The sequence below is a fragment of the Syngnathoides biaculeatus genome, chromosome 14 (genome assembly GCF_019802595.1).
Source record: "Syngnathoides biaculeatus isolate LvHL_M chromosome 14, ASM1980259v1, whole genome shotgun sequence".
In the NCBI taxonomy this organism is placed as follows: domain Eukaryota; kingdom Metazoa; phylum Chordata; class Actinopteri; order Syngnathiformes; family Syngnathidae; genus Syngnathoides; species Syngnathoides biaculeatus.
The window spans coordinates 12,550,736-12,577,344 of NC_084653.1; the positions used below are offsets into that span (position 1 = coordinate 12,550,736).

The 26,609-nt window shown below is 38.6% G+C and overlaps 1 protein-coding gene across 4 annotated transcripts; it reads left to right on the forward strand.

Annotated features, from left to right (window-relative positions):
- The first annotated feature begins 56 nt into the window (after positions 1-56).
- stk39 (serine threonine kinase 39) lies at positions 57-26,313 on the forward strand. 4 transcript variants are annotated; one of them, XR_009798091.1, is made up of 21 exons: positions 57-167; positions 661-813; positions 1,211-1,358; positions 3,117-3,229; positions 5,130-5,238; positions 5,526-5,658; positions 6,033-6,088; positions 6,372-6,481; positions 7,858-7,959; positions 8,219-8,352; positions 8,472-8,520; positions 9,006-9,071; positions 12,627-12,749; positions 13,749-13,778; positions 14,131-14,187; positions 15,959-16,020; positions 20,415-20,467; positions 20,552-20,620; positions 20,709-20,773; positions 24,495-24,753; positions 25,558-26,313. XR_009798091.1 is itself a non-coding variant. In XM_061841180.1 (20 exons), exons 2-20 carry the CDS (start codon positions 808-810, stop codon positions 24,567-24,569), a joined length of 1,560 nt encoding a protein of 519 aa, XP_061697164.1. In that variant the 5' UTR covers positions 57-167; positions 661-807; the 3' UTR covers positions 24,570-26,313. The 4 variants fall into 4 exon arrangements, 3 of the variants coding, with proteins under 3 accessions (XP_061697164.1, XP_061697166.1, XP_061697165.1); XM_061841180.1 differs by having other exon boundaries at positions 24,495-26,313; XM_061841182.1 differs by lacking the exon at positions 661-813 and having other exon boundaries at positions 24,495-26,313.
- The last annotated feature ends 296 nt before the right edge of the window (positions 26,314-26,609 follow it).

Consider the following 26,609-nt stretch of genomic DNA (forward strand, 5'->3'; position numbering starts at 1 on the left):
GCGGTCAACAAATAATAAACTAAACAGAGGAGGGCGCCAAAGGGCACCAATGGCTATTCCCGTCAACCGTCAATAAACAAACGAAGAAGATTGATACGCTACTGCAGGAATAAAGCAAAAACGTCATACTTTTTTGCGGAAAACTTCAAAACAAATATGAGACCAAGGTATTGGAATGTTTGTATTTGGCTGCTTGAAATGTTTAGACAGCATTTACATTTGTTCGTTTGCGAACTTTTTTTGGTGAATGAGCAAAAGTTCAGCAAGCCTAATGTTCAAGACTTGAGCGTACAGTTTGAGGTTACTAGCCACATGATTTTGTTCTGAGTTGCCTTCTTGTTGTATTCTTCTAATTCCAAACATAAAAAATACAAGAAGAATATCCCGAATTTCCTTGTTATTCATCCATAATCTAGATGCGCCCTTTATCAGATTGAGACTTTTCCGGCATTGTTTAAGAAATGTACGTCAATGAAATGACGGTCATCAAGTCGTCATAGACAGTTATTTAAAAGCACTGTTGTAGTTTTGAACGCAATTAACAAAAGATACTTAACACCAAAATAGTTATTAAATCATCTATCAATCTGTCGTCTGTCACTTGACGACATCAAATTGAGGTTTGTTGCAAAATGTATATTGTCCTGTTTTACATTGTAGGGCAAAAGGAACTGAGTACATTGAGGACATTGGTTCAAATCCCGGCCCGGCCTGTGTGCAGTTTGCCTGTTCTCCCCGCGCCTGCGTGGTTTTCCTCCCACATCCCCAAAACCTGCATTAATCGGAGACTCTAAAGTGCCCGTAGGGATGAATGTGAGTGCGACTGTTGTCTGTCACCGTGTGCCCTGTGATTGGCAGGCAACCAGTTCAGGGTGTACACCGCCTCCTGCCCGATGACAGCTGGGATAGGCTCCAGCAATTCCGTGACCCCCGTGAGGATAAGCGGCTCAGAAAACGGATGGATGTGAATCATTATTTCCTACTTTTATTCAAGTACTGAGTGCCCCCCCCCTTATTTTTTTTTTTTTAAATGTGCGGAAACGTGACAAGTCTGGCAAGAACGCCACGCGCGTAGTTCGACTAGCCCTTTTATTTTCCGGGTTGCTCGGCTGCGGCTGCCAGCTGACACTCGCCGAGGAGGGGAGGTCAAAGCTGACTGTCTCTCTCCCTCTCTCTTTTTCTGTTCGTGTCTGTCGCTCGCTCGTGACAGCGGGAGGCGGCTAACCGGCGTAGCAGCATCACCACCACCATCATCATGGCGGACCAAGGCGAAACCCCGCTTTCTGTGCAACCGCCGCCACCGACGACAACTAGCTGGCCAATTACCAGGGAGTCCTACGAGCTACAGGAAGTCATTGGTTAGTACACGGCGATAAATGTCATTTGAGGGGGAGGCTTTGTACTGCCGTTAAACTATTATCCGCGTATTCCGAGCAAGAACTAGAAGGCCCACCGCCCCAACCCCCCTTTCCACGTGAAATAGCTACTGCGGATGTGAACTCATTGACAAGAAGCTACCGGCTTACATTATATTCCGTGTGAAAAATAAGATGTACGTACTTGGACGTAACACGTTGCCTTCGGAGTCTGCTTAGTATCGTAGTACTTCACACACTCATGCAGACAGATGACGAGCCGTGGCATTAAGCCCACTATGTTAGATGACTAATATACAGGGCAGATGCTGGAAGTTAAATTACATCATTGTTTTCTGTCATGCAAAGTAGTGGACAATGTGCTTGCCTTATGACAGGAACATGACAATATCGACCAGAGAGAGAAAAGCGGATGGATTCGAACCAGAACTAGGGTTAATGCGAATTATTACAATTAATGCTGTTATACAGACATGCATTTTTCTCTTAAAATACTAGGACTGTTCATGCTAATTAGTCTGGAGGAGTGGGGATGGGGGTTAAGACATGGTGTCTAGACTGTTATGGGTTTTTACAATAATTATCTTATGATAGTAGTGTAGTTTACATTTTGTCACCCTAATAGCATAATTGCATTAGGCAATTTTAAATTTTTGCAAAACATGAAAAAACAAACATCCCAGCTGCCCCGATTCAACCTTTTTGCGGTGACATCGACGACCGACAGTCTACACAGGCATAAAGAATTTTTTTTTTTTTTAGCAAACATATTTTCTTTTTATTCTAATGATATTTTTATACTAAGTTAACAATTACATTTTTCATCCCAGATGCACAATTATACACTACTGACCAAAACCTAAACTACGGTATAGCCAGAAAATATATTAGATCCCAGTATCAGATTTATTTATTAAAAATTTTCATTCTAAAAAGATAAAATACAAGTCTGAGTCAACATTATAAGCAGTATTAATTGAATAGTTTTCTTTTGCATAGACCATTGCTGACTCATACTGTGTTTCTAACATTTCTAACTTTACATGTAACTTACATGTGGTGACAGTTAAAATATAAGACGTGGTTCTCACTGTGAGTAAATATACTTAAATCTTCATCAAAACTGCATTGCATTTGCTAGCCATCTCTTGCCTTCGCTCTCAAACTTTGCACATTAGCTACCTATTTAAGTCTGCTCTGCATAAAATGGAGTCTCTTAGTTACATCTTCCAGTTACTTCAGTCCCATCATTTTCTCCTATAATGCTGTTCATGTACGATAACAAAAGGTACAATACTTCAAATACATGCTGAAAGCTGAAATGGAATTTGCCTGAATCTCGTGGCAGAAGCATTTACCCTCCAGCTGACATGTCTTAATCGTTGTAGATAAGAAACAGCACCACAGCTGCCCACTGTGCTGCGGGAACCCCCCACGACCCCCACCCTCGCTGCCCCACGCACACTCCCGCGCTCCCGTGCACCTCTGTTTTCTTAATCTACTGGTAACCGCTGAGATCACGTGTTCAATACTTCTGCTTATCTTTCACTCGCATTTGACACGCAATGTGTCAGTCACACAGCATGAAGCATTTCACCACTTCAATGTGTTCTGATTTCGAATGAACTTCCTAGTCTATTTTCAATAAAAACAGTAAAAAGTGGAAAGAGGCTGAAATGTCACCTTTTTCCTTCCAGATGTGTGTGTAAGTAATTTTTCTCTGTGGTGCCTGGGATTCAGGTAGCGGGGCCACAGCGGTGGTGCAGGCGGCCCTTTGTTCCCCCAGACAGGAGCGCGTTGCCGTCAAGAGAATCAACCTAGAAAAATGCCAGACCAGCATGGACGAATTACTGGTGAGTAGAATAAATAAGGGCCATGTCTGTCCTAGTTGTCTTGGTGCTCGTGTCGCCCACCCCAGATGTCCCTCTGATCATGTAGGTTCATAGGGTTAGATCACATGTGATCTGCTTTTCAATTATTATTTTTTTAAAATTTGTTCTCATTTTTGTCAGGGCCTTCTAACATCTGCTTGGGTTTCTTAAAAAAAAAAAAAAAAAAAAATCAAAAAACGGGTGACTCGCCCATTCATTTCCCGTCATCAACACACCGGCATTTGAAACATTTCATAAATTGTGTGTAAAGTGTTCAACAGAGAGCAAGGCGTATTCTACAATGCAAGCTTATGTTACAGTTTTTCTCTGTCATTTTGGTATACCTCTCAAATCAATTTTGACATTTCTAAAATCATAACTGCATTTCTCAAACAATTTGTAAAAATAGCAAAACATCATGGATTACTTGCAAAAGAGTCTCTTGCTCAAAATCATAAATTAATCTCTCAAAAGTAAAATAATCCGTGTCACTAAACATGTTACTGCAAGGAGAATGACAAGTCCTTGTGTCATTATGTATGGAGGGCTATTCTAATGCAAACTGCAGCTGAAGTTTTATAATTATTTTAAATTGGAGGTTACACCTAAGTGCATGTGGTCGTAAAATAGACTGGACAAAATTCACCTTTAGGCTTTTAGTGTTCTGTTTGCGAAGTGATTTGTTGACAAGTCATGTAAATGCAATACAAAAAAGAAAATGACAGCACTGTATAGCACAAAGCCAAAAAAAAAAACAAGGGTAGAAATGGGAATAGACTTGAGTCAGGGAAAACTGTAAATGCAGTGCTGTAGGAATTAAAGTACAATCTTTGTGGACCACAAATTCCCATCTACATCAAAGTGAAAATCTTCTCTCACGGTGAGCTATTTCAGAAAACTGCTGAATCATTGGTTGATATTACGCTTCACACATTTTCCTTTGTCAGAGAATGTCTAGACTCACCTGGGAGAAAAGGTCTGATGGAAAGTGGATGGAATGCAGTAGTTGGTGGGGTTGGTGGGGGCAGCCAGTACCAAATGGCCCTAAAACCAGTGGTTAGGCGTCCATGGATGATATAGAAATATGCTTAACATAACGTTTTCATCCATCTTGCCTGTAACGACATAAATGAAATTATGCCTAAATGTTATATGTGAGTATTCAATAAAGAACACATTTTGTTCAACATGACATCATGAATTGATAATGTAGGGAAAAAAATGAGAATTGTACATAATCATTTGCATGGGTGTGCCAAAGTATTTGCAGCTCGTTCAAAGGAATGAGAAACTGCTTTTTTTAATGTCCACAAGTGACAAATGGTGTGAAGAAAATGACTGTAAATAACAACTCAAAGCAATATCGCTCCCATTGTTCTCTTCAACTTTCAGGCATCATCTGCATAACACATCTTTCAAAACTCAGACCTTCAACGTAAAAGCATGCACTATAATAACAATATCGTCACATTTTCCTGGGCTACATCCTGTACATACATCTTACATCCTTATGCTGGCATTGTTTTTATTCAAAGTGACAGATTTTTTTTTTTTTTTGGAGAGGATGATATGTTGTCAAGCAAACCGGGACTCAATGACTTTTTAATCAAAGTTTTCATAGTGGAATACCACAATTAAGTTTTTAGTCAACGTAATATTAATGTTAATTTATCCAAGACATTATTTTCTATAGGAAATATTTCTTTGAATTTTGTACTATTTGGTTTTAATCTGACTTTCTGGAACTGATTAATCACAAAAACCGAGCTTCTGTGATGTTAAACTACAAACAATTTGCTGTTAACATGGTTTGTGTTGAATTAGCATGAGGGGTTGCGTGAACTAAGTAATACACATGAAATATTTTGTTTTCTCCCAACAGAAAGAAATTCAAGCAATGAGCCAATGCAACCATCCTAATGTTGTCACCTATTACACTTCCTTTGTGGTGAAGGATGAACTGTGGTTGGTCATGAAGCTTCTTAGTGGAGGTAAGCTTCACCTGCTAAGCTGTATTTAACATCAAGGGAAGATGATTTTTGCTCAGTTTTGATCAACTTTGAGCGCTCTTTAGGAAAAAAAATCAGTTGTTTCATGATTATCCCACTTGCAGTACTACCTTCTTAACCTGTTCAAGTCGGGATTCATCTACGTTTCTTATGGGCTACTCTAATGTATAAAATTTGGCTGGAACCTTTTTTTTTCCATCTTCTTCATCTTACACCACAGTAGTAGTAGGGAGATTTTCATCCAGACAGTGATTGGATTTTTTTTTTAGGTTCTATGCTGGATATTATAAAGCACACAAGCAAAGAAGAGGACAAAAATCTCGATGAGCCAATAATTGCCTCAATTCTGAAAGAAGTCCTTGAGGGCCTGGACTACCTGCACAGAAATGGACAGATTCACCGGTAACACGTTTTACTCTTTCTCTGAATACACATTGCTAGGAATTTACTATTCATAACTATTGTAATAATTCTTTGAATTCATGTCTATCTTTTGTTATAATACAGTCAGTACTTATTTTGTGAAATATGCTATTCAATGGCTGTAGTTTAAAGTATACAATATCAATGTCAATATTGATCTGCGTTTGTGCAGCTGTGACATAAACTCACTGCACATCAAGGTCACCAGGAACTAGGCTTGACCTTTTTAAGCCCCCCCCCCGGGCAACAGTCTCAATGACGTTTGTGTTCCCGTTTCTGCAGATGGAAGAATCAATGCTGCGCCACATGTTTTCGCCACTTAACTGACTGCCTTTGTGTTTTTTTGGCTGCAGGGATGTGAAAGCTGGGAATATTCTACTGGGAGAAGATGGATCTGTTCAAATTGCAGGTGCATTGCACATGTACTACTCTTTTCTGTTAGTATTTTGTTATTTGAAATCCTGTTACAGCCAGATGGGATGTTTAAATACTGCTTTAAAGCTATTTTAAAATGCTGTTGTTGAGTGTTTCAACTTACATTTTCATAAAAAGGTGCTTTTTAGGCAATATTTTTAACCCTTGTGTTTCTCAACGTAATTTGCTTTATCACCTACCTGATGATAGTCTTTGGAAATTACTACTCTATCAGACATGAAAAATAATGTTTTTGTATCACTATTTATTTTTTACAGATTTTGGCGTAAGCGCATTCCTGGCCACAGGGGGTGATATGACAAGAAACAAAGTTCGAAAAACATTTGTGGGCACGCCATGCTGGATGGCACCAGAGGTGATGGAACAGGTGAATCCCAATTCCTTTTTATGAAATTAACTCTTAATATTAATGATTGTATTTTGTTTTTACAAATCTTCACCAGTTTGTGTGTAATAGTTTACTCCAACCAATAGGGGGCAACCAACATACAAAAAGTTATTGAAAGATGTAACAATATAAATCAGAATCAGCTTTATAGAGCTTGTGCACCTACGTCACCGAAATCACGTGACTGGCTATATTGCCAGTCAAACAAACTATTCTTCAATGCTAAGTCCGTTGAGATGAAACAAAAATATGTCTTACAGCACGACACCCAGATTTTGTCTGGTACCGTTAAACATTTAGAAGGTGATAATAAACGAAGGTACGTGGAAAAATTAGAGACACGTGGCATAGAGGATCCATATTTAATGTAGAAGTCGATGTTTTCGCCAATAAGAAAGTGGACTGTTAACTCGTTTTCGCTTGTCTTAGACAACTGCATGTACACATGCATCTGGTGAGTAAATCGTCAACATTAACACAGAAGAGTTTGAAAGTGTATAAAAGTCTGGACGTATACAAATACTTTGATAGATCTGTTCTCAATCAAAAATAAATCCCACGTAGTGGTGGAGCCACTCAAATAGCAATATTTAAATAAATGACCTCTAGTTTTACACAAACTTGCATTCATTAACTATGATTGGGGAAAAAAAAAAAGGATGGAGATGCCTCCTCCGTACACGGAAGCGTATCGCTGCCACATGTAAACCTCCTTAAACGTTTGTGACAGTTTTTATTTTTTTAAATACGCATTGTTCTCAAATGAGTCAATATGGCATTATAAATACTTCTTGGTAATTTGAGATTGTGAAGAATAATTCCTACCTGAAATGAAGTGATCTCTACACAAGCGTGTTTATTTGGTTGGGCACCAGCCATCACATTTAATTGCTGAAATCCATCGATCTTTTCAGCTGGTATTCTATAGAATGATCTCTTTGAAGATCTATCTCGTCTGTTGTGACATCTAACAGCACAACAAGTCTCTGGTATTGTAAATATTCTCCTCCGGTTCAATGTCTCCCACAATGTTGAGCAGCTCTGTTTGACTGGCAATATGGCGCCGTGAAAATGGTGACGTCACGTGCATGAGCTCTATTGGTCAAATATGTAACAACACACAAGAGATTTGTCTCTGGTAGTTGGTGCCACCTTACTACGACATACATGTTGAATTTGAAGAGCAGAATAAATTGGAATATATATTTTGCATCTTTGAAGGATTTTAGGGAGTCAGTTAAAGCTCACTGTGTTGCATTAAGTTTGATTAACCAGGCTAACAAAAAGTGAAGTAAAAAATGAAAAAGTAAAATGGGCTAATTAGACCAATATTTTGTCCTATCCTTTACCCACAGGTGCGAGGTTATGATTTTAAAGCAGACATTTGGAGTTTCGGAATAACGGCCATAGAACTAGCGACAGGATCTGCGCCCTATCACCGTTATCCCCCAATGAAGGTCGGTGTCTTGAAAGTATGACTGGACTGTCCTTACCCCTATGCCATGTTGTCTGCTGTGAAGTTTCATCATGAGAAACAACTACATGCCAAGATGAGATTCTTCCTTTGTTAACCAGGAACAAAAACTCCTCTTGGGGAACTTGTTCGTTTTGCTTCACATGACAGTTCCTTTAAAAACGGTTTCCTGCTATAACCATGTTTTCATCGTCTACTATTGTTTCTCTTGCAGATGAAAATTATTTGTGCCCTTTGTTTAGGTCTTAATGTTGACGCTGCAGAACGATCCACCCACACTGGAGACTGGTATAGAGGACAAGGAAATGCTAAAGAAATACGGCAAATCGTTTAGGAAGCTAATAACTATGTGCCTTCAGAAGGATCCTGGCAAAAGGTTATTCTCACATTCAGTTATCAAGTGAAAGTCTCCAAGGAGGGCTTTTAATTAATATAATTTTTTTTAAATGTCTTGTAAATTATTCCCTTAATACGTTTAAACAATTCTCTCCCCAGGCCTGCAGCTGCAGAGCTCTTGAAGAGTAAATTTTTCCAAAAGGCTAAGGTATTTATTTATTTCTCCTCTCCACAAAGTTTATTGTCCCTATTTGGTTTTATTGTAATATGCTAGTAGCCGTATTCTTCCTGGTTTTAGTTTGTAAACAATATTATTACCCATTTAGTTTCCGCCAATCCTATGTGAATTGCTTTAGAAAAAATAATGGCAATTTAAATTAAAAAAAAATTTGAAATGCTATATCGTTACATTGCTGAATAATGTTATGGGCAAAGCAGTTTAAAATATGAAACCAGAGCAAACATTTCTCATTTGGTCTTAATGTTCAAATAGTCATGCAAAAACCTTCAGCTTTGACGCTGACTAAATTGCATTGATTCTTACTTAAAGAACATCCTTCACTGGTCTTTTCGCATCCACCCACCATGATGATTTCAAAAGGATGTGATTAAGATCCAAAATACTACTGTTCATTTTTTTCCATTACCCAATTTATAAATGGTCTTGTCTCGCTTGATGAATTTGTCTCACAGAACAAAGAATATCTGGTTGAAAAGCTACTGTGCCGTGCACCAAAGATATCCCAGAGAGCAAAGAAGGTATGTTGATACTTTACACTTCTCTGTTAAATAACTGTTATTGACTAAACATAAGAAATTGTATGTTAGTGCTGGGATTGAGTAGAGGCACTCCATCACAATGCTCCATTTACAGTCAACATGAGTGATGCGCTAGACTTTTGCAACACCTCAAACACGAGGTATTTTGTCGATCGAGTGAAAATATGGGCTTGTGTCGCAAAAGAGTCTCACCGTGTAGCTGTGTTGACGTGTTTTTACCCCCAGTGTATCGTTTTGCATGAAAACTGGGTTCAAGTGGCAGGGTTGACTATGGAAAAATAAGTTTTGTAACATGATCTTGACTCTTTCCTGTGAGGAAGTGCAGTTTTCAGACACAGTTTCACATAATATTGGCTTTATCTAAAAGTTCGGCTTGTCGACCAGTTGAGGCCGATTGCCTTGAGGCAGAGTGGGTAAGTGCAGGGATGGAAAAACACTGACACGTTTCAGAGTAAATGGAGGGCGTCCTAGAGAGCATTGTACCTATTGTGGATGAAATCAAAACGGACAAGTCAATCAAGGGGAGGGGCAACCGCTAAAACTGCTACCGAGCAAAAATGGCATATTTTGTGGGATATACACAGGATTTAAATCAGTCATCCATATTCTAGAGCACTTCTCCATTAGTTTTGTGGTTGATATGTTTTCTATCCCAGCAGGTCCACACTTGGCCGTTAGTCATTGTAGGGCACATCTGACCAAAAAACAGCTGAGAATCAAATCCAGAACCTCAACTCTGAAGGAGATATGCTGACCACTAATACAGCGTGCTACCTTTTACCGGATTAGTATCTGATTACAATCAAATAATAGCAACACAGTGATATTCAAGATTAGTTCAAAGTACAACAGAGCCAAACTCAGAGTAGAGCGTAGATAAATATTAGTGTCTATGCATTTTCTAGGTAGTAAGCTATATCCTGATTTCTACTGGATGATTGATGGACTGGTGGGATTGTTGATTCTCGCGATGTATTGTCCTTTTAATAACAACAAACCTTTGTCCAAATCGTCACCATTTAATGGCTTCTCTTTTGGCCCCCTACAAAGGCTTACTGGCCAATCAAGTGTTCACACCCCTCTGAAATGCTTTCTTTTAGAGGTGCAACAATTAATCAGTTATCAAATTATTCAACTATCTTGACAGTTGACTAATCATTTAGAGGCCTTGTGTGAGGAGTCTGGTAATGAGTTGGCGCTAGATGCAGAGACGAAAGCATCGGTAGAAAACAAATGTTTTAAAAAAAAAATTCGGATGAATTAAAAAAAATCGACTAATTATTAAAATAATCGTTAGTTGCAGCCACACTATCTTGCCCTCCTTGTGTATAGTAATCAAAGATAATATTGCCCATTTATCTTTTTAGTGACTGTCTTGATTTTATAGTTCCAATGAGTCAAAAACAAAGTGAATGATCTTGACTTTTTTTTTTTAATTTGAAAAATTGCTGCTGGCTACATTTCATACTCAGCAAATGGTTCTCAAAGCTTGTAGTGACAATCAATGTCCTTTCACACTATCTATCACAGAATGGTTCGATCTCTGTGGTCTGTACGATCACTCCTAACCTGTTAAGTTTAGCCATTAACACAAGCACCTTGAATGTCGTGAGCTTCGAAGCGTGACCAAGATATTTACACTTTTTTTTTTTTTTGTCTGCCCTACTCTGTTTTGGATGTATATATTCATAAACACACATTGCTATTCTCTGGAAAAACGCGGCATGAGGGGCCTAAAGACAGGCATTTTCTATATGCTTTTGCCTGCTTAATGGTTAAGGACAAATACAGAATGGGAAAATAAGGCCTTTGATCGATTGTAAAGTATAGCCATTTAAACATATTTTTTTACCTTCTATTAATTTTGGAGTTATGTCTGATTTGGGGAGTGGAAATCACCAGTGTCATGCGCAACTGCTGAGGGAGTTAATTCGTGTGTAGTGAGCTGAATAAACAGTAGAGGGCAGCGTTGCACCAAATCACTCCGCTACATTCATTCATTTAATGCTGTTTTGAAGCACGTTCATTTAATGAGCGAAATACAACTTTACTGCTCATGAAGGTGTTCAAAACATTTCTGTCACAAATTTCTACCAATTGTTCAAACGTGACTTTAGAATGCTTTTTTTTTTTTTTTTTTCCGCTGTGTGATTTTTATGATGGGCATGTCAGTCGGCATTGGCCACTCAGACTTGATCTGTATCTGTTTTGCTCAAGGAGCCAGAGCAGAACTGCGGGACTCTGGGTTCTGTGTCAGGTTTGGAAACTAAAGCTGGCAGCAGCAGAGGGGTAGTGCCTCTTTAATTTCATCGTTGCCTAGAGACTTTGCTCGTCGCTTCCCATTTTGTGTGCTGCCTGTAACACTGTAGTGATTCCATAACTGACTGCACCTCACACTGCTTTATGAGCAAACTGCTGCTTCCATTTCTTTCTTCTCAAATTGAAATCGTAGCCAAAACTTATCTGAGTTGCTGTTATATGTTATGTAGAGGTAGAATGTAAGTTACCAATCGTCTGGGTTGAATATTTGATATGGCTTCCTTTCATTGAGTTTTCACCTACATTGTCCTATTCATTGTGCTTTATATACTACAATTAGAAAAAAATATATAAAAATTTAATTGGCTTACTACTTCTGAAATAACCAACACTAATCACTGAATTTAACGTCACTCTAATTTTATTTGTTGACTGGTTACAACACAAGTGACACCTGCACAATCTAATAAGCTTATATACAAGAGTGTCATGATGAGAATTGGAAATATCTTTAGTATAAGAATGTAGTGCTTATTTTTCATCCACACGGTTTGAGTGGAAATCATATTATTAGGAATAGATGTAAAATTGCAATTATTGATTAAGAATAAGTTATTTATCAAGTCTGGATGAAAAAGAACAAGTTTGGTATAAGAATATATCCATCCAATTTCTGAGCTGCTTATCTTCACAAGGGTCGCGGGAGTGCTTGAGCCTGTTACAGCTGTCTTTGGGCAGGTTATATTTTAAATTAAATAAAATGGTAATTGAAATTTTAACTTGAGAAAATTTTGTCAAATGTCCAACCCTATTTGTAACTATGTGTATTATGTATTGTGGTTTGCAGTTTTTGTGATGTAGAACTGCTCCACATCATACCGAGCTGTTCTAATATTTTCGTAAAAGGAAAGCAAAATATTAAAGCACTTTTCAGTACTGTAGGTCGCTTGTAGTATTGCTATTATTTTTCTCTATGCTTTTTTTTCCACGTCTATCCATTTATAAGCATGCTTTTTAAAACCTGTTAGTAAGTATTGAATGATTGGAATTTACATTTCCAACATACAGTACACAAAAACAAAGAAATGAAAAATGTATTATAAGTATACAATACTGACACAGCATTTACTGTCGGTCCAAAAAGGAGCAGGATTAAGTTAATATGATACACAGGAATTTCCTAGGAATTAAAAGTTTGTACACATTGTAATCATATTTGAAAATTATTCAAGTTATTCAAATGTATTCAGTTGGCCATATGATCTGGTGGTGTAGGTGAGGCGGGTCCCAGGCTCCAGTGGCCACCTGCACAAGACAGAAGATGGCGACTGGGAATGGAGCGACGACGAGCTGGACGAAGGTAGTGAGGAAGGCAAGGCGGCGGTAAACCAGGGCAGGGTAAGCAGGATTCATTTCTGTATTATTTTACCCAGGAAAACACAAACATGAAGGAAACATTGGTAATTGTTTTTTGATTGGTATCAGTTTTTTGGATTCAACTTGTGACAAGACAAGAGCATCCAATTTCCCTCTGAAATCCACTTAACAAATTGGAAAAGAGCACTCAGAGAACACAATTCTCCAAGGATTTAACATTTGTCACCTGCAGAATCAATTAGTGAACAGCTTCAATCTAATAAATTAATAAAATAAGAGTAATTTTATCCACATCCAAGGTGGGGAAATAGATAACATTCCGCAGAAGCACACAAAATTTTACAAGCTGATCTGATGAGATGTGACAGATGTGTTTGAAAATGTGAAATGGGATTTGGAGCCCGAGCAGCAATCTGGATCATATACAGTTTCCTACCCTGCACACAGATAGAACCTTTTGTTAATCTCTGATGAGATTTGTAAAGTGTTCTCTCCCAATAAAAGGTGGATTTTAATTAGGTCATTATCTGTGTGAATTCCCACCAAAATTAATTGGAAAGTGGAATATTATTGTAACTAGATCTAGCAGTCACAAAGGAGGCTGCAAACTAACAACCAAACAAACCAACAAAGAAACCCATCCAGTGTTAATAATCGGAAACAATAAATGCTGCACTCCTAATCTGTATGTTTTATACACAAAAATGTAACATAATAACGAATAAAGTTGTATGGTGCGTACAGGGAATCCATACACACTCCCATAGAGAGCCTTGCCAAATATATCTCATTCAACCTAATTCTTCAGGAAATGGAACACAGAAATTATTTCATTCGCATGCGATAACTGAAAGGAATCTGTGTGTTTATGCTTAGCTGTTTTTGTATATTTCAAAGATAGTGGCATTTTTGGTACCATCTTTCATGTCATGTGCATTGTGCACATGTACTGCACAGGCAGTGCGCGACTGATGAGTCCAGTCTGGAATAACAGAATTTTTGTTTCTTTGTTCCATGCAGTCGCGGCGGGTCAAGGACGACTCCAAAGAAGTGAGTTTATTCCATTTTCTTTCTTCATAAAAATGCGCTGCTTTATATTCTGGTGAACAGATGACACAGATGATGAATAAGTCTGCTTTTTCCGCACTTATTCTGCGCGGTGACAGCACTTGGAAAAAGATGGTTTTGTAAATGCATTTATTGTTCCTATTTCAACGAAAATTGTTGAACTCAGTTAAGCTCAAAACAGCCAAGCTGGTTTTCGAATCTAGCAAGCACTTTGCTGGTGCTCACTGATTTCTGCCAATTTACTTTTTCTGTGTTGTCTTTATGGAATTAGTCCTAACTTGATTTTAGTGTAATGGTATTTTCACAGCTATACCTCTCACTTTGTCGCTTGCAGAATGAGGAGAATGTCAAGAATGTTCCTCTTGATGGGTTATCCATCCAGCATCCTCAGGTGAAAAACACCACATCCAACAGCTGCATCCATTTGTTATGAGTCATTGACCTTGGCACCACACTTTTTGTCTGAGAGCCTTTGTATGAATTTTTGTGTACATTAACATGTGCATGTGTGTCTCCTGGAGGGATACACTCAACTGTAATAAGTCACAGTCTGTCTCATTCCTCCTGCTCACTCCTTTCCTGTAAAAAACTTCATTGCCATTGCATTCTTAGCGTTTTTGTAACCCACTTCCAGAGGCTTTATCGTTTTCGAAATGAAGCAAAGCTGCCTGGGGTTGCGTCTTGTACTCCCACCAGCCATTAACTACCCATCACATGGGATTTTCTACCTCTAATACTCTTATTTAGAGCTGTGCAGTAAACCCCATTTAGTACTTTGTGTTGTGATAAATCTGAGGTCTCAACTTTCCCTGCTTTGATAAGATCGAAAACTAACAATCCAATGTAAGGCAGTTTTAAGGTGAAACTCATGTGTCCAAATATGATCAAATTAACATTCTTTTCACAAATCAATACTATCAGTCTATTCCCACACAGTCCGTTATTTTTACACATGAATTAAAAATGTTGAACATAGCTTGAGAACAAATATATTAACTCTTAAGTCTTGTTTTAAAACTCAGCTTTTTCTTCATTCTCCAGGAGTTCTGTGTCATAATGTCACTTCAAGGTTGAAATTTTGCATGTTTTTTTTTTTTTTTTAGATGAGTAAAAATATTGTGGTCATATGGATCAATTTGTTCATTAGCAAGTGAACATGATTTTGTTTTGGCGTTAAGTTGATCTTTGTGCGCAGTGGTATCTGATAGCAAGATGAGGTCTAACACCAAGTTGGTAACTGAAGCATGAGGGCGTTTTTTTCATTTCCTGATTTTGGAGAACTGTGAGCTGCAAATAAATATTGACCTTTATTTAACGTATATGAAGAGAAAAAAGTGGGAGGTGTATTTTAAGGTTTAAAGGAAAGGTATGCAAGTGTTGAAATGTTAGCAAGATTTGAATCGAGCTTCTTCAGAGCCTGCCCCTGACCCTGCCCCCTCATATGTCTGCACAAAGAAATGCCCTCAGCTCACTCAGAGAAAAAAAGCCAGGAAGACAGCAGCTTGTTGTGCTCGCCGGAGTCACCACAGAGTGATCCTCGGTTGGCCAGGCTAGTGCGCCGAGCCGCAGGTAGAATAAGGAAGTGAACTGGGTTGTACTCAAGTGCAGCTAATAGCACCCAATGTTACATGAAATGTTACCCATTTAATGTTGTATTTTTTGCAGTGGAGAATGAATAAAATAAGAGAGGTAATCAACTTATGGGACAACTCTGTGAGAACAATGACTTGACGTTTACCGTGGTTGTCCAAACTCAGCCGTGCAGCCTCTGCGATTATACCCATACAGTTTTTGCTGATAACCTGAATCAATTATTCCAACAAAGAAACTACAATAGTCGTCTTTTGCGCAAGTCTGCTATGTCTCCCAAGTGAGAGACACTTTTAACATAACAGATGTATTTTTAAGATGGAGATTTCATCTTAAAGCTACATAACAAATGATTTTCATTTTTTTTTAATCCCCTTATAATTTCAGATTTTCACATCACGTGGCTCTGTAACATAACTTCTTCGATGAATGGTGATCACTATTTTTACAAATACTGTAACTCGGGCATATGTAAGGTCCATGAAATTAAAATGACATTTTAAGTTTAAAAGAGCATATAATCCAAATATAGAGTACACACCTGACTGTTGTGTGTACAAATTCTCATATAGGTGGAGCCACTTGGGGATTCACCATACATTGAAGGTGCTGTGAACATGGTCCTGCGACTGAGGTGAGACAGATGATTGTTAATCATGCTCCTGCCTGTGTGAATTTACAAATATCGTATAAGGAATTCCAATCACTTCACTTGCTGTGTGTGTGTGTGTTTGTGTTTGTGTGTGTGTATGCGCACACTTCCTTCCTTCTTTGTATTGCATGGTAACAAAAATGTATGCAACTGAAGATTTGACTAACACTATTAGGCACCCTGTCATGCATGTTACTGTTCAAACACTGAAGTTCTCAATTTAAATGTAAAGGATAACGGAAAGATGGGCTCCATCTACACTATTTGTACAAAGGTGTTGCGACACCTTGCGCCTTTACCGTCAAGAAGCGTACATTGAGGAAACTATAGCGTTAACACGGCCCTAGGAAACATTACCATCTTTTCTGGGGTGACGTTTTGCAAGGTGGTGGGTGTCTGTGGATATTTTTTGTCCATTCATCTAGAAGGGGAAAGCCTGCCATGGGTTCCCTGATGGAACTGATGGTTCATAGCAGTCTGGTCACACTGACACCTTCAGGTCTGACCCCGAGAAGCTGTAATTGCTAACAAAGCACTCATCACTGTGTGACAAGGCAAAGTGGCCACTAGGAAATGACAAATTTTTGGATGCATGTGATGGGTACTCCTAGCAGTAAATCGAAATGCTCAACAATAACTCTCCTGGCTTCTTTACTTTCATATTTCTGAAGTTTGATGCGGCTTGGGTCAAATTATGGGATTTCGCCACAAGGCTTTACATGCCATAAGTCACAAAAGAACACATCATACTCCTTTCTCCTAAGCCGACTTGAAAAAAAAGGAAAATATACAGATCTTTTTTACGTAAGTGCCCATAATATAAAAATAGGTCCCACGACTTCTGAATTCTGTTTTGCTTCTGAATTTCCTCTTACCTCTTCTTAGTATATAAGGTTTGGAAAAATTTAAGAACCTAAGTCGATTATTCATGAGGCAATTATTTTTGAGTTAAACAATCCATGAGGTGAATGCAATCCAATATATTTTCTTGTTCGTGGAATTTTGTGGACGATAACAGACTCCAGAGTTAAAAGTATTTCCCAACACTGTTTAATGCAGCATACGTTTTTCAGATAGCGTCCTAAAAACTGCGAGATTTTCAGTTTATAGTTCTTTTAAAACATTAATGAAATGCAAATATTAAATTCTAATACAACCCTCCATTGCCAAAATTATCCCAAAATTATTATCATTGTTCTGTTTTGCGGTTACTTTGTACATTCATTCGTTGTTGTTGGTTGACAAAATGCACATAATTATAAGTCCCAATTGTCGAGGAAGCCCAGGGGCTACCAGAGGTTACCTAGTATAAAGTGGGAAAATTAAATTTTATCACACATTTCTAAATACTCTTGGTTTTTGCACAAATGCAGCTTTTTCAAAGAATGTGTTCTTGAAACTGATTGTGGGAACAAAACGGCAGCTAATTTGGTCTCGACTACTAAGGGAGTTGCAGTTGATTAGCGTGAGTTATGATAATATCAAGGGACTGACTGAGATACTGTCGCAGTATAATTGGCTTCTTGTCATTTCACTTGCCAGTAAGTCAGGCTTTTTTTTTCTTCTTTAAAGGCGCAAAGGCCCTCTTGAGAGTCACATTGTCACGACTTTGAAGAAGCATTTAGGACTTAGGATATTAGTTTTCATTAGCAGCTCAAAGAGAAGGGGGGGGCACACATATCCAAATTGATTTTATTGTTTTGTCATGTTGTGACAGTTCCATGCATTTTTCAGATTTAGGGAGCAGAGGCAGACACTCGACAGAGGCCCCATAGCTCAGTGGTTAGAGCACTGGTTTGGTAAACCAAGGGTTGTGGGTTCGTATCCCACTGAGGCCTCCACTCCCTAAGAAGGGTTGCGTCAGGAAGGGCATCCGGCGTAAAAATTGTGCCAAATATATATATGCGTTCATCTGAGATGACGCGCTGTGGCAACCCCGAAAGGGACAAGCCGAAAGAAACACACAGGCAGACACTCGACAAATGTCAGAGTAAGCTGTGAAATCATTTTCAATGAATTTTCAGCAATGTACGAGATAAATATGTTATTGGAAGGCTTTGTCATAGATATTCAGTAGTATTGAATTGTTTATTTCACCTGATATGTGCAGTCACCTAAAGATTAATATGAGCAATAATTTATTATTTTCTCAAGTCTCAGTAGTTTGCAACTTAAAAACAGTGACAGTAGTAGGAAGCGTAGCTCCTTTACATTCAAGGACATTCTTTTCATGCTGGTTTAGAAATTTAATACAAACATAATATAAACTCTAAAATCAGTTGATTATTAATTTTTTCCCATCAATTATGGAAATTAAATCAAATCGCCAGCCATAATTTTAACATTGACTTTACATAGCGCTTTTCTGTTCAGCTGCAATCAGTGAAGAAGGTTGTGTGTGTGTGTGCACGGGTGTGTGTATTTGGCCTCATCTTGTTATCTGGTCTTGTTATTCCACAATCATGCACCCGTTTAAATATTCATTCATTCATCTTCCATTATGCTTATCCTCACTTGGGTCACAGGCGTTCTGGAACCTATCCCAGCTATCTTTGGGTGCAAGGTGGGGTACACCCTGAATTGGTCATCAGCCAATCGCAGTGTGTTTAAATATTACAGATAATAAAGGTGTTAAGCTATCACAACGTTGTGCCATGCTTAAACATCATGTCTATTTCCTGCACCCGGCAGCCCTTAAAGAATAGCCCTGCTTATTGTCACTTCCTATCAATTAGCCTTTCTAAAATGCCTCAAGGCGATGTGTAAAACATATCGTCGGTACGTTGCTTGAAAGGTTTTGTTTGTTTGCCACGTTAAATATGTCTACCTTGGTCTGTCAGATGCAGTTGGAACCTGGGCTTACCAGACTTAATGCACCTCTATAAAACCACGTCACATCACATTTTGAGAAAATCAATACAAATGGCAATACAACAGCATGCAACTGGGCAAACGACAATATGGAGCAGTTCAGAATCAGATCTCTATTAATAAGACTACAAAATCATCATGAAAATAAAGCACATCATACACACCGAATATTCCGCTTGTTAAATGTATTAATGTGTGCGGCTTGCCACGTCTATTTTGCCCAGTTTTCCTCTGACCTACCAGAGGATAGAATAATGATGATGTCATGAAGGGCCAGGTCACTGGCCCTCTGAGGATGAAATTGAAATCTTGTTGCTTGAAGAAATTCTCATTATGAATAAAGTTTCACTTCCACCAGTTAGCACTGAGTTTGAAGGCTCTGGGTAGAGTAGATTGACATGAAAAGGACATAATTGGACTCTTAAGAATAATCCAATACACACATACATGTAATGGAAGCAGTACAGGCAAAGGAAAAAAAGAGATGGTTGGAAATAAATATATGCAATTTGATGGAACAAACAAAGTGGTACTTTGACAAGTGTCACAATTTACAAGCTTGTTAATTCACGAACTGTGGCTTGGTCGATTTTTGTTTTGATGTTGTCAACCAAAAATGTATCTTTTTAGCAAATCTCAGATTCTCCCCTTCCTGAGTGAAGTGGGGGAAAAGGTGCAGAGTGCTCTTTTATGTATGAACAGGATAAACACACAAATATAAAATAAATTTAAAAAACTCACAAGGTGAATTGAGCAGACACTCGTTAAACTATCCAGCTGACTTCAGCTCCTGTCGTACTCACTGGGTCACACCCTCTTAAAAGCACAAAGACATTTTTAGAACATTTTCAAGGCAGAGGAGTGCTATTTTTCTGTAGAAAAAAACATGGAGCATAAAAACAATGGTGGGGCTTTGGTGAGTTGGAACAGATTAATGGTGCTCGGATTCATATCAAAGAGGCAAATTCATTTGAGATTCAGGTGAACTGAGTAATCATCTGGTCACGGAACAAATTTAATTTATAACTCAAGGTACGACTCCAAATTTAGGTGGTAAATTTAGGTTAGTGCCTCTGATTCTGCCTCTTAAGACCAGCAGCTCCTTTCTGGTCATGACCATTGACCGCTGCTACATTCAGAACGGCATTGCAACGTGTCTCACAATAACAAGAGAGAAATTATTTTCCATGATGACACACTGAGTTGCAATGTGGCTCTTATATGCCCATTAATTGTGGCAAACAAATCTGTGCAGATGTTGTGGCTTGCATTGTGTATCATCCATTCTTCTGTTGCCATGTCCATTTTGTTAGCTATTTGGTTGTGCCTTGCGTGTTCTATTTTCATCTGTCACTTGTTTGCCACCAATTACATGATGTTTCTAATGGACTCTTGTAAGCTGTAGTGCGTAATGACATTATATTCAGTCATTTACGATATGATTCAAGACATATTTAGTGTGGTGTCTTAAATTATACAACGTGTGTCGTGTCTTCTCTTTTAAGGAACTCCAAAAAGGAACTGAACGACATCCGGTTCGAATTCACACCTGGACGAGGTACAACCAGAGCTGGTTGTTTCTTTTCTGTATGTGTTTACTGAAAACAAATGTGCAGCATTTATGTTTTTATTCCCTCACTAGACACTGCTGATGGTGTTTCCCAGGAATTGTTCTCTGCGGGTCTCGTCAACGGAGACGATGTGATTACTGGTATTTACTCGTCTTGTCCTTTTCAAATTGCATGTTTGCCCTGCTATCTGCCTGACATTTCTGTTGTCTTGCACTTGCCATATTGCAGTTGCTGCTAACCTTCAAAAGATTGTGGATGACCCAACTACCTACAAAGTATTGACCTTTAAGCTGGTGAGTTCCCAGATGATTGACTGCTGACAACACCACTGATTTTTTTCGTGCCTGCCAGTGTGTGACTATAAACGACTTGTTTATTAAAAATGCAAAGAGGCCATGTGACAGCGGGATATTTGCAGAGACATCAAGAAAGCAAAAGTTTAAACATGGGTTGACACGTGCATGTCCAACATTTGTTTTAACTCACAGGGATGCTAATAATCCAATAATTCCACAAATGAGTTAATTCAATATCCTTAATATCTACTTGAAGGTCCAGATGCTAGTACGCTCTCGTTCTTCTGTAAAAAAAAATGTTTGTATGAGATGAAGAAATAATCACATTCATACGTGTTTTCTTTTAGAACATTTATCATCTTCATACTAGGAATGGCGGCACCGTGGATCAGCTGGTAAAGCTTTGGCCTCACAGTTCAGAGGTCGCGGGTCCAATCCCGGACCCACCTCTGTGGAGTTTGCATGTTCTCCCCGTGCCTGCGTGGGTGTCCTCCAGGCACTCTGGTTTCCTCGCACATTCCAAAAACATGCAACGTTAATTGGACACTCTAAAATTGCGAGTGCGGCTGTTTGTGCCCCGTGATTGGCTGGCAACCAGTTCAGGGTGTACCCCGCCTCCTGCCTGTTGACAGCTGGGATAGGCTCCAGCACTCCCCACGACCATCGTGAGGATAAGCGGCGAAGAAAATGGATGGATACTAGAAAGGAAAACATTGAAAAAGAGCGCATTGAGAAAAGCATCTCCTACTATGTCTCCTTGCTCCCTGACTCATATTTTAGCAGTAATATTATAATACCTTGATTTGGGAAGGGGGACTCACCCTCTGAAATACTGAAAGAGCACAAATCATAGAAAGCTAACAAGCAAGACATTAATGAAGCACCTCGCTGTCTTGTGGTTTTATAGAGCATAAGACCATTTTATTGTCACGCCTACTCCCCCAAGACTAGGGAGCGGTTGCTCTTGCCAATTTTGAAAGATGTGTTGGAAAAAAAGGCTTTCTTTTGTGATTGTTTAGTTAAAAAAAATCATGGTTGTCTTTAACAATTTTGTCATTATAGTCCTTACTACTAAATTGTTAGACATTTCACAGGGTTTTTTTTTTTTTACAGTAACTTACTGTCAATAGTGTTGGGAGGATGTTACTTTAAACATGATCTGATAGTTACATACTAGCAACACTGTAAGATCCTTTTTAATTTTTTTTTTAAGTGGGAGGTGAATAGTCTGAATGCATTTGATAATTCACTAGGTAATGGTTAGTTTAGCTTCACCTAAGCATACAGCTGAACTGACCTGGATGTCTTTCTGTTGCCCACAACCCGCAGTCACAGTTTCGTGAAAACAAAGAACAACATATGCAGCACACACAGAGTCACCGCACTGTGGGTAACATAAACACATTCATTTTAGTTGTATCCTAATTATTCATGAACATTAAGGATTAACGTCTATATTACGGCAACAATTCAAAATGTGTGGCGCAATGCATGCTGGGAGCCACGCTGATTCAGCTACAAAATACAGTACAGTACGGTACTACCAATAGTACTATGATTCCATGAGATACAAGTGTCCCAAATGAGTTTTTCAAAATACAAGCTATCATTCGGCCAATGTTAAATTGTTTATTTATTCATTATGTGTTTATTTTTTGCCTTGCAAGCAAAAATGCAAGATAGTTGTGCTGTTATAGTGGCAGTGAATTCAACTGTACTCACGTCACAATAAGCAGCAGTTTGGCAGAAGAAAAAAAAAAAATATCCCCCCCAAAAGTCTTCTGCTATTTAATGCTTACTCCCACTTTAGATTTGCTGTCAAATTAAATATAGAATGTACAGAATTACATGACAGGGATGTATTCTTTAGCCTCTGTTGCAAATGCAAAATTTGACTGTAGTTGTGATCCCCCTCCTTTGTTTGTGTCTGTATGCTAATATTGTTCTGTTCATGGTGAAGAAGATGATAAACGGATGGATGGAACATCAAACGTTTCACTGCTTTAAGGAAACGACAAACATAAAACATTGATAGCCCAATTTATTTTGACAGAAAATGACCACGGTAGTTGTATTATTTGCTTACTTTAATGTGATCAACTAGTAGAAAATGTGTTCCCTTTTATGACCAACACCAAGAAAATGTTTTAACATGCGCTACCGCGAGCAACTTCTTAAGTGATTTTCCACATGGCTAATTAGTTTTAGTCGAGCAGAGTCTACACGCTGTTGACAGTTTTTATTTTTTTAAATTTTAATCTTGAGTTGGCACAGCATTGCGCAGGGTTTTCAAAGAGTAATTGCATGCTGTGGATTAAAGCCTTTTCAAATCATCCTCTTTTTTAATGGTCCATCAGAGATCGTTTATTGATGGTTATGAAATTGGTAACTTGATTGGCTTCTACATGCATGCAACTTATTTATGACTCCATAAATGTGGATAAACAACGTGTGCCCCCCCCACCCCCCCTTGTCACTATAGATGACAATCTCGTTTTTCAAATGTGGTCCAGTACAAGAGCTATATGCAGTACAAAATTCTCCCTTTTAGAAAGATAATATTGTTTGGTTTTAGGATTTAATTGAAGATGCTTATTTTATCTGTCTAATATTTTAATCCACGTCACCCTTAAAGCACAGACAATAATTAATCGTTGCGCAAGTTGTGGGACCTGGAGCACTTAATGGTCCCCTTTGGTTGCAGTAGTTTTAGTAGTAGTGTGGGGGCTGATAATGACTAAAGAAACCTGACTCACACTCAACACAGAGAAGTTTGAAATAATAATATTTAGGATGTCCGAAGATTCTCATAAATCTTTTATTAATCAGAAAGCTTGAATTTTCCATTAATCATTTTCAGAAGTGTTTGTCCTCATTAGGGTTGCACCTGAGGTGGGCTGTGTAAAGCATTGGAGGATTTATTCAATTTGTTTGGTATCCATCTTAGGGTGTCTACACTAGTACACACCGTCTGCCTTCTGCTCACTAATAAAATAAGTAGAATGACTGTCTCACAGGTAATTTTTTTTTCCCATGACAAGTGACTATTTTGTCCTACACAATTACCCCCTACTAATAACTGACTTTGCTGCATTAGTAACACTACTAGGTCTAACAAGTAGGCATGTGACATGCACTGGTAGCTTCCTGCGCCTTAGTAACAATACTAAAATGTCCATTAGTAGTATTGAGAGAACGGCTAGCCTGCTAGTAGATGGCAACGATGTCACGCTATTAATTTTAACTATCTCTTGTCTGTGCCAGTAAATCCTCAATGGTAATGTTCACAGTGTGAATTTCCACCCCATCTATTTTTTAATCAACTAACGTGTTGAAATGTAAATTAGAGCTGACATCCCGTGTCCCTCGGAAGCCAATTTCCTCATGTAACATCTTTTGTTCGACTCTCATTTCAAACTATGGCAGAAGAGAAGAAGGCGACGATCATCATTCAAGCCACGGGGTTTGTTTCTTCGTGGTGGCATCGAAAATCGCTCCGTCTCGTTCTTGCCACCTGGGAAGTGTTTGACATCGTGGTGAAAAAGTTTTATCGCAAGCCAGCCTTCCAATTTGCAACTCCCTGATTTACTGTTACTTTGAAAATTTGCCTGAATTGCGCAATCCCCTGTGCTGGCCCCTCTTGAAGTCGAATAGCAAAAAGGATTGTTGATATTTGGCTCCGCGCATCTCGTTGACTTCCCCCCATTTCCCCTGGCAGGCCTCCTGCCGTGACGACACCGAAGTCCCAGACGAGGTGAAGCTGATCGGCTTTGCGCAGCTGAGTCTTAGCTGATGCTCTCTTCATGCCTCAAGCAGGTGAGACGGGACCTAAACGTTCAGGGTAGACAGGTTGTGGAACAAAAAGCACCGCTTCCAGAAAACATCCTCCCGCAAGCACCAAACCTCGCGTTCCTCCGGCCAGCACACGAACAGGGATCAGGATGAAGCCCAAGAACCTACTCAGGATGTGAAAGAAGGTGATTTGAAATGTAGCTTTGAATGTTCTATTTATTTATTTTCTCAAAGAGAGATGTTTCGATTTACATCACGTTATTCTCAAAGCTCTTGATTATTATTTATTGCATTGCCCCCCCCACTTCTGCCAAAATGAAATTTGCTTTAACTTTCATTCCAAAATCCCAACTCATGTGATGCGCTGCATTTCTCATGTCAAGCACATTTTCAAAAATAACACAATGAATGTCTTTGATGAAAGGAAAATGGATTGTATTCTATGAAGGACTATCAGGGCCACAGTGAGAAGATAAATCATAACATTGCGACAAAGTTACGTCATGATGAAATAAAGGCACAATATAAAAAAGTGAATGTCAATATGGGCACAAAGCTCTAACAACTACTAGTTCTCAATTGAAAGCCGATTTACTTGGAATTGTAACAACTCTCACAGTATCTACTTTTCCCACTCCTATAATTGCTTCTCTTTCTCAGCAATTAGGACTTGCACCTTTTTTTGTCAAAACATTCAATTTTGGTTCTCAAAATATGTGTGTCAATGTATTTTCATTTGAATGTGACCTTTAGTTGCATGTGATCACAACTTGTAATTGCGATTTCCCGCTGGCCCTAATAATCCTTCATAGTACTTTTAACATGGTCAACAAGTGTCGAGTGTCTAGAAGGGTTTAAAAAAAAAAAAAAAAAAAAAAAAAAAAAAGAGACCTGGACGCGACTTGTTTCATTTGCTGCTCAAGTCATGACAGTGTTAAATGCTTCAAAACGCTCAAGGTGCCTTGTTCATTTTCATGTGCCTAAAACAGTATTGTCAGAGGGGAAAGCCCACAAATACGAAGCAGAGTCTGACCATTTTAGTTTCACACGCCAGCAAGTGAAGCATCTTTATGTTAATGCACTTTTGGGCTGAGATGTGTCTGCAGCCGACGAGCAGATGCCTGCGCCCTTGGAGACAAGTCCCCCTACCCCACATATTGTAACTGCAGCTGTTGTGATCTGCTCTGATCTGATCTGCTCTGGTTTATCTACTTTCACAGACTCACTTTTCATTTCATTGCTCTAACCTGCTGCACAACAAGACTTAATGCTTGCAAAAAAAAACAAAAGAGTTGCTAAGATGTGCTGTGTTCACCAGAGGATTACTGGCAACAATATTGAAACGGCAATGACTCTTGTGTGCTCAAACATGTCCACTAGCGCAACATTATTTTTACGTGTCGATGTATTAAAAATTGTACCTAATAACCAAATTTAATAATTACTTTTTATGTACACAATGTTAGCACATTTCACCTTTTCATCCCATTTAACCCACTGGTTTCTGACAAGAAGCAACAAATAAATTGCTATTTAAACGTGTTAGGATATGTTTTATGATATGTTGATTTTGTGTTAATTGTAATCATTTTACTTGAATTTTTCAAATTGGTACCATGTCTCCAGCAGAAATAAATGTAATCTTTGCGATCCAAAGTTAAGGTGTGACAATGCACGGAGCAATCACAGCATTAGGAGCACTTGCACAATCTTTGGAGATCCAATAAAAGAGTTGCTTTTACAAGTATCATTTTATGTTTTGATTGACACTGTGAGTGGTATTCATTCATGTGTACTGTATTATTGTAGATAATATTTGCTGTTATGTAGAATTGTGCTGGATCATAGTGAGAGAGCTCAACAAGAGCACCAATAGCCGCTAGTGAGGTAACCAAAATATTAGAAATACTTTTCAGTATGACAATGCAGTACGATTCTGCAGCACTGGTAGAATAATTTACATTGTTCAAATAATATCCTACTGATTGTGTCAATCACCATTGAGAATTGTCATCTTCATAAAGGCATGTTTGATAAATTT

What these genes read in the sequence shown, in the direction of transcription:
- stk39 (XM_061841180.1), top strand. An exon ending in CATGAAGCTTCTTAGTGGAG is followed by an intron (nt 5,239 to 5,525) that starts GTAAGCTTCACC and finishes TTTTTTTTTTAG; the next exon opens with GTTCTATGCTGGATATTATA. An exon ending in CGAATTCACACCTGGACGAG is followed by an intron (nt 20,468 to 20,551) that starts GTACAACCAGAG and finishes TTCCCTCACTAG; the next exon opens with ACACTGCTGATGGTGTTTCC.